At 39.2% G+C, this 8697-nt stretch overlaps 1 protein-coding gene across 4 annotated transcripts in view; it reads left to right on the top strand.

Moving 5' to 3' along the window:
- Window positions 1–185: 185 nt before the first annotated feature.
- NSUN6 (NOP2/Sun RNA methyltransferase 6) overlaps window positions 186–8697 on the top strand; it is an 81649-nt gene continuing 73137 nt past the window's right edge. For 2 of the 4 annotated variants that reach the window (XR_004436707.1, XM_033209436.1), the window contains exons 1-3: window positions 186–777; window positions 3606–3761; window positions 6919–6998. Coding sequence is in view for 3 of the 4 variants with exons in the window: in XM_033209436.1 (XP_033065327.1) it covers window positions 703–777; window positions 3606–3761; window positions 6919–6998 (311 nt within the window). In the remaining variant the exon portion in view is untranslated. Of the gene's footprint in view, window positions 778–980; window positions 1114–3605; window positions 3762–6918; window positions 6999–8697 lie in introns of all 4 variants that reach the window. The other 2 variants (XM_033209437.1, XM_033209438.1) reach the window with 2 other exon arrangements.

Below are 8697 nucleotides of genomic sequence, written 5' to 3'. Positions count from 1 at the left end.
CCATTTGACAGTTCCCCATTGCCCCTGGCACCCAGCCCTCCGGTACCAGGAACTAAATATCCTTGTCCATTCCGCCAGCGGCCAATGCCTACGTAACCCGAGGCAGGTGAAAGAGCCTCACGCAGAGTTAGGACCCTCCGGGGGCGGGGCGGGGCGGGGCGGGGCGGGGCGCGGCGTGGCGTGGCGTGGCGTGGCGTGGCGTAGCGTAGCGTTGGGGAAACTTGGGCCTGCGGATTGGGGTACCGGAAAGGGAGGGGTGGACCGCAGGCGCCGGACGTGACGTAAGCCGGAAGCGACTTTCCGCCGAGAAATAGGGGCGCGTATTTGGAAATTGATAGAAAAGATAATGCGAGCGAGCTGCTGTCAGCCTGGCCTACTGATCTGCTTCCGTTTCACCACAGATTCAGTTATTAAGCATTTTTTTCTTTTTTTGGTTCTTTGCAACGTGAGCGGCATTGGCTCAGTGATTTCCGTGAGCATCTCCACGAGAAAACATTGCTTCGATGAGGTGCGGTTGAAGCCAGGCAGCCCCTTCTAATCGGCTAGGCTTGAGAGAGCGTGTACCTCTGCATTTCCGAAATTAACTCAGCGTGATCGGCAAGATTTTCCGGAGCATCTGGTGTCAAGACACTCGTCACTATTAATTCGGAAAGAAAACACCGTTTTCCAGCATTTCTTTTGGTGGAGAAAACAACAGGAAAAATGTCTATTTTCCCTAAGATATCTTTGAGACCCGAGGTTGAAAACTATCTTAAGGAAGGCTTTATGAATAAGGAGGTAGGTCAGGTAAAGATGTTAGATGATATTTTGCAAAAACTCAAATATTCACACACTCTAGAGAAATAGAAAAAAGTGTAAAGGGAAATCTTGACAGCCATCGTTTCTTACTACTTGTCAAGTGTAAAAATACCAATATGTTTCTACAGGTATTAAAGCTTACTGAGATTCAAAGTGAATAAGGTGTATGTTTTAACATTTAGGAGTGTAAAAGAAGGGAAAAAACGCATGTGCCTGTCAAGCATGACACAAAGGGTTACAAGGATGAACAAGAAAAAGTCCGTGTCTTCAAGAACTCAAGTCGAATTTTAAAAGAGCGCTCGCTTTGGCACTCAAGTGAAAAGGATTCTGTAATATTTTGAGTGCCTCTTAAATGTCAACAGTTGTGTGAGGTTATTTGCATCTTTACTCCTCACAATCCTAGAGGTTTGTTCCTATTTTAATAGATAAGAAAACTGACTGTTAAAGGAATTGTTAACTGACCCAAGTTGACAAGGCTATCAAGTAACCATTGAAATCTGGAGGGAAAGAGTTCAGGTGTAATGAACAACGGTACAGCTTTATGAATCTCAAGCACTTGATTTGCATTCTAGTGCCTTGTAAATTACTTTACGTGGCTCAACCTCGATTTTTCTCTTCTGTGAAAAATTGAGAATGGTTAAAAATATCTTACCAGGTTGTTTTAGGATCTTAAACGTAAGTAAATACAAGTAGCATTGTTTTGGCATGTAAGTCGTCAAAAAATGTTAATTTTGTTTGCTAAAGTCCTCACTAAATGTTGATTGTCTTTGATTGCAAAGCCTGTTGTCTATTCCACTTTACCATGCTGCCTCTGAGCAACTTTGTTTTTTCTAAATCTTTAATTTTTTAGTCAAATTAAAAATATTTTACCAGGTTGTTTTAGGATATTAAACGTAAATGAAAACAACTAGCATTGTTTTGGCATGTAAGTCTTCAAAAAATGTTAATTTTGTTTGCTATTGGGGGTGCCTGCCACGGAAGTCCTCAGTAAATGTTGATTGTCTCTGATTGCAAAGCCTGGCCTCTCTTCCACTTTACCACGTTGCCTCTAAGCACATTTTTTTTGAAATCCTTAGTTTTTTTTAGTCAGGTTAACACCACTTAAATGTTGCCCATTTTTGAATATGTTATTGAAGCCATGCCTTTTAGATTTGATTTCTATGTTTCATTTCCAAAGATTATGTTGAGAGACTAGACTGTATGGAAAGATAAAATACATTCTGTTGATTTCAAGGGACTTAAAATATAAGGCACATATTAAGAGAAGTAGGGGCATTCCACAATTTTTTTCAGCAGATTTTACAATGGAGAACATTGTTTTATAAATAATATCCAAACATCTTTCTTTTGACATTCCTTCTGCCTCAGAGCCTCATCAATGGTATGGTTTTACAAAATGGAAAGCTATGCCTTTGTGAAAAGTATTGAAGGAAAAGGAATATTAAGTTTTATGCCTTTTTTTTTTCTTTTTTTTTGAGACAGGGTCTCGCTCTGTTGCCCAGGCTGGAGTGCAGTGACGTGATTACAGCTCACTGCTGCTTCGACCTCTGGGACTCAAGTGATCCTGTCACCTCAGTCTCCCGAGTAGCTGGGACCTCAGACAGGGGCCACCACTCTGGCTAATAATGTTTGTATTGTTTGTAGAGATGGGGTTGCACCATGTTGCCCAGGCTGAAAGTTCAGCTTTGATAAGACTAAACCTTGAGAAAGTATGAATACTTTTAAGGCTAGTGGATGACTAGGCTGACAAGTGGTTTGTGAAGATTCTCTAAAGCAGGGTTTAGTCAAATAGGAAAAAAAAAAATATGTTATTTGAAAAGGTTCGGTTAATTACAAGGGAATATTGTTGTTTGAGTCTTTATACTGTCATATCTGACAAGTGTCTTTGCTACTCATCTTTTTTGGACAATATATATTTGTTACATTTAATAATACCGTATTAAAAAGCTGATGTCCTAGGGGAATCTTTGTATGACAGTGACTATATCAATGTTACTTACTCTTTAAATATTGGTGTTTTGGCCGGGCGCGGTGGCTCAAGCCTGTAATCCCAGCACTTTGGGAGGCAGAGACGGGCGGATCACGAGGTCAGGAGATCGAGACCCTCCTGGCTAACATGGTGAAACCCCGTCTCTACTAAAAATACAAAAAACTAGCCGGGCAAGGTGGCGGGCACCTGTAGTCCCAGCTACCCAGGAGGCTGAGGCAGGAGAATGGCGTGAACCCGGGAGGCGGAGCTTGCAATGAGCTGAGATCCGGCCACTGCACTCCAGCCTGGGCGGCAGAGCGAGACTCCGTCTCAAAAAAAAAAAAAATAAATAAATAAAAATAAATACATAAATAAATAAATAAATATTGGTGTTTTAAAAGGATACCATCCAGTTTGCTGTTGGAGTTGATGTTAGCTGATTAGCTAACATCTAGCTAACTTGGATAAAATGTTAGCTCTACAGAGATACTGTAATGGTAATGCATTATAAATAGACTGCATTTTTGAATTGATGTGAGTAAATGTAGCAGATATTAATATTTGGAAAATGTGCATAATGCTTTGAAGTTTAGGCAATGTTTTTCTAAGCCCTTTATTCCAGGCATTTTCTTAGATGTTTATTACCACGTTTAAGCCCAAGAACCCCGTGAAGTATTACTATTTCCTTAGTGCTATTAACGTATAAACAATGCAGCAAAATAGAATGGAGCTGAACAATTGCTAAGCAATGTTTCATTAGATGGAACTAATATATAGGCGTGTTCTGCTGACTATTTTTAATTCTCAGGAAATGTAAACATTAATTTCTTCTTTTTAGATTGTGACGGCTTTAGGTAAACAGGAAGCAGAAAGGAAGTTTGAAACTTTGTTAAAGCACCTGTCACATCCTCCGTCATTCACAACTGTCAGAGTGAATACACATTTAGCCTCAGTACAACATGTGAAAAATCTGTTACTTGATGAACTTCAGAAGGTTTGTGGACATTTTCTGTCATTTGTACATAATTGCATTTTTGCAGTCTGCCATGTTCTCCATTAAAATCTTATGAATGATTTAATACACTTCCAGTTTTATAGATAAGGAGATTGAGGATCATGAATGGTAAATTCTTCAAAATTTTCCTAGGTGGTAATGCTAGAACTTGAACCTAGTACTTCTGATTCTAAATTTATTCATTTTTGGTGACTAAATAGCTCTTACACCCCTCTGGGCTGCATTAAACTGGGCCTTAGTAGCTTCATCATTAAAATATATGTGAAGAAGTCCAGTCTAACCTTAAAAACCTGTGGCTTTGTAATAAGCAGCATATAATGACCAGGAAGACAGATGGTATAGCTGAGATAAGCCCAGAGATAAGGAGGTACATACTAAGTACCTGTGAGATTATATTGTTAATTGACATTAAAAATAGATGTTGGGCCAGGCATGGTGGCTCACGCCTGTAATCCTAGCACTTTGGGAGGCTGAAGTGGGTGGATCACATGAGGCCAGGACTTTGGGACCAGCTTGGCCAGCATGGCGAAATCCTGTCTCTACTAAAAATACAAAAAAATTAGTCTGGCATGATGGCGCATGCTTATGATCCCAGCTACTCAGGAGGCTGAGGCATGAGAATCCCTTGAACCCAGGAGGTGGAGGTGGCAGTGAGCCAACATTGCATGACTGCACTCCACCCTGGGTAATGGAATGAGACTCTGTCTCAAAAAAAAAAAAAAAATGCTGAGCGCCTTATGTTTCATAAAACCAGGAAATTACAACAAGATAATTAATCTGAATCTATTTTCAATGTAAAACAGCATGAGACTTCTTTTCATCCAACCAATAAAATAGTTTTGGCAAAATATTCCTCTTACAGATGAAAACAGTATTATAAAATGGCGTTTATGGCCGGGCGTGGTGGCTCAAGCCTGTAATCCCAGCACTTTGGGAGGCCGAGACGAGCAGATCACGAGGTCAGTAGATCGAGACAGATTATCCTGGCTAACACGGTGAAACCCCGTCTCTACTAAAAAAAATACAAAAAAACTAGCCGGGCGAGTCGGCGGGCGCCTGTAGTCCCAGCTACTCCGGAGGCTGAGGCAGGAGAATGGCGTAAACCCGGGAGGCGGAGCTTGCAGTGAGCTGAGATCCGGCCACTGCACTCCAGCCTGGGCGACAGAGCAAGACTCTGTCTCAAAAAAAAAAAAAAAAAAAAAAAAAAAAAATGGCATTTATGACTTCTAAGCAGAAAAGTATTTGAGTTATCTTGTTTATATTTTTTTGAGTTACCTTGTATATACTTTTTTGCTTTTGAAAGCTTTGCCTTATGTGTTTCTTACACTGTACGCTGAAATTTACCTCAGAAGAAATGTAGGATGTGGAAAAATAGATGCTGAGAGGTACCACATAAATTGCATATTGTAGTTATTCGGTGACTTGTAACATGTAACTGGTGGGTGTCAGCAGACTCATTTCTGCCTGATTTGTATCTGAACTAAACGCAAGAGGCAACCATCATTAAAGGGTTTCCATTTGTAAATCACAAGCTGTGTTTAGTTATTTGGGAAACTTCAGAAAATTATCACTGAGTCACTTATCCCCTTTTAAAAAACCTCTCTATTACATTTATGGATTTTGTCATACTCTCCTTAAGAACAATTCTGTAACTACCAAGTTGTAAATAGACGACCATGTCAGAAGAAGCAGCAGCTATGGCATCTCAGTGTATGACATCAAACCTTAGTATAATAATTAAATAAGACTTTAAAAAAATTAATCTGATTTTTATTGATAGTGATAATCTTATTGAGAGTAATCACAGGCATAAAACATAAGTAGTTGCCCTAAGCAACTAAAATCATTACTTTTCCATAGTCACGCATATGTTTTCAGCTAACAAAAAGGAAACTGTTCTGAGGCCTGCTGGAAGTATCCATAACTCAGATCCAGACTTTTTTTTTTTTTCTGAGAAGGAGTCTCACTCTGTTGCCCAGGCTGTAGTGCAGTGGTGCGATCTTGGCTCACTGCAACCTCTCCTTCCTGTGTTCAAGCGATTCTCCTGCCTCAGCCTTCCAAGTAGCTGGGACTACAGACGCCCACCACATTTTTGTATTTTTAGTAGAGATGAGGTTTCACCATATTGGCCAGGCTGGTCTCGAACTCCTGACCCGTGATCTGCCCACCTCGGCCTCCCAAAGTGCTGGGATTACAGGTGTGAGCCACTGCACCCAGCCTTATTATTTTTTTCCGTAACAAATGATTTCCAGAACCTGGATATTATAGTATTCTAGTCTGGATATACAAGATCCCATGGGCTAGGATCAGTCACTCTGGGCTTTGGGCCCCTTTCCTTGAAGGTTAACGTTGTACAGGGAAACTTGGGTCAAAGGCAGTAGACAGGAAACTGATAGTAAAGCAGTACCTGATTCTAGCAAGAAAGAGTACTTGGAGGAGGCTTTAGGCTGTGGATTTTCTTTCTCCTTTCATGTTGAAAAGTTCATGTGTCCTAAAGTAATGTTTGTTGATTTCTGTGGTATAAATGCTCACCTGGTTCCTTGGTAGCTACACGCATGACCATGGAATTGGAAAGAGATACATGCAGTGACTCTCCTGAGCTGTTGTGAGCCGGCTCCCGCACCTGTACCTGCTTTCAGTGTGTGACAGTCTTCCGGTTCCCTTATAATAGAGAATACTGCAAATCCCGAACTTCTACCATAAACATTTCTTTTCCTCACCAAAACTGACTTGGATGCCAGTGTTAATTGTGTATATTAGGTAGTATTTATTAATAGTAATCTCAGTCTTTAACATCCTATTCAGAAATTTTTCTTAAAGGAATACTACATGTAATTCTATATTAAATAAAAGTTTTTAAAGTAAATCATTTAAGGTAACCACAGTTTGTGTTTCTGATGCCAAATAGTAAGCAAAATTGAGTCTTATAAAGAAGTCAGGATACTTCAGAATTAAAATAGAGAAAACACTGTTGTTTTGAGTCCTTTGGATTTTTACGGTATCCCGTGGAATAAAGTGAAAGTACCCCAGAGCTACTAGGGCTTCATGCTGTGGTAGATGATGATACTGAAAAGTTCCATAAGTTGAAATGTTTCGGATGTATGAATTGCTTTATAATCATGTTTATTTTTAACAGCAGTTTAACGGATTAAGTGTTCCTATTCTTCAACATCCAGACCTTCAGGATGTCTTACTTATTCCTGTTATTGGACCCAGGTTTGTAAGAACTTCATTTCCAAATTATATTCTTCTCAATAAAAGTTTGTCACAGGGAGCTTTTTAACTGTTTGGTGATAATACTAAGTTTCCCCATTGTTAGCAACTTTCTATAGATAACAGGAATTCACAAATTTAGAAATGCAGACTTTAGACCCTGTCATGGAAAATAATACAAAAAAAGACTAGGAATGGGCCCAAGGACCTTGAGAATAATGTATTTTAGGTCCATTCAGTGCAGTGATGTTTTTCCCCTCCTCTTTCTGTGAAGTTTTATTTCATTTGTTTACTTGTATTTCATATGAATTTTCAGTGCTAAATTAAAACTTTTTTTTTGAGCTGCAGCAAAAATATAGAGTAACCTATTTTCTACTTTCATAGCTGATATGTTTGTAGAATTTTATTTGTTGAGACAGTGTCTTGCTCTGTTACCCAGGCTGCAATGCAGGGGCACAATGATTGCAGGCTCAAACTTGTGGGCTCAGGCAATTACACCACCTCAGCTTCTGAGTAACTGGGACTACAGGTGTGCACCACTGCACCTGGCTCATTTATTTTTTATTTTGTAGAAACAGTCTCACTATGTGACTGCTATTGAACTCCTAGCCTTAAACAATCCTCCCACCTCAGCCTCCCAAAGTATTAGGATAACCAATGTGAGCCATCTTGCCCAGCCTATAAAATTTTATTCATAATTCGACAATTATGTTAAACTACTATGTGCCATTTATGTTCTGCTCTTTTATGTATTTGGAAAGCATATATTTGAAAATTGGAAAATAGGTTTTCAGGCTGGATCCAGTGGCTTACCTACGCCTGTTATCCCAGCACTTTGGGAGGCTGAGGTAGGCGGATCCCTTGACCCCAAGGGTTGGAGACCAGTCTGGGCAACATGGCAAAACTCCACCTCTACTGAAAGAAATTACAAAAATTAGCTACAGGTGGTGTGCACCTGTAGTCATAGCTATTCAGGAGGCTGAGGTGGAAGGATTGTTGGAGACTGGGAGGTGGAGGCTACAGTGAGTCATGATTGTGCCACTGCAATCCAGCCTGGGAGACAGAGCGGGACCTTGTCTCACAAAAAAAAAAAAAAAAAAAAAAAAGAAGGAAAAATAAATTTTCATAGTATAATGATTATAATAGAGTTGTATTCCTATGGAACGTTTTAAAATTCCTAATTATGGTCTAAAATCTTTTCAAACTCCTAAGAGTTATGATAAATATAGAAACGCTTTTGTTAAAACTTTGAGTGGGCAGCAATAGAGCAGTGGTTTAATAAACTATGATTTGTCCATGCAATGGGGTAGTATATGGCCTTTAATATGGGAGAATTATACATACCAATCAGAGAAGATGTTTATGATCAGTTGTTAAATATCAGAAGCAAATTGCCATACTTGGGATAATTACTTTTTTTGCAATCAAAAAAAGTACACAACTATGCATTTATGTATATTTATATACATGTAAAAGTCTGGCACCTGTAACATACCCAGCTTTTAATAGTGGTTGACTCTGAGGAAGCTAGATTGGGAGAGAGGGGAGAAATAAAAGAAAATTTTTATGTGTAATATTTTTGTTTTATTTTTTACTGTAAGAATGTATTTTTGCAATTAAAGTTGATTTGTATAGGCTTCTCATTCTATTTAGTTTAATTTTAAAGTTTTTCATCTTTTCAGTTTTTTAAAGGTGAAATTTA

Source organism: Trachypithecus francoisi, unplaced genomic scaffold (assembly GCF_009764315.1).
Source record: "Trachypithecus francoisi isolate TF-2019V2 unplaced genomic scaffold, Tfra_2.0 Lachesis_group9, whole genome shotgun sequence".
Classification (NCBI taxonomy): domain Eukaryota; kingdom Metazoa; phylum Chordata; class Mammalia; order Primates; family Cercopithecidae; genus Trachypithecus; species Trachypithecus francoisi.
Note: the sequence above shows the minus strand (reverse complement) of the source record. Positions and strands in the feature narration are given on the sequence as shown.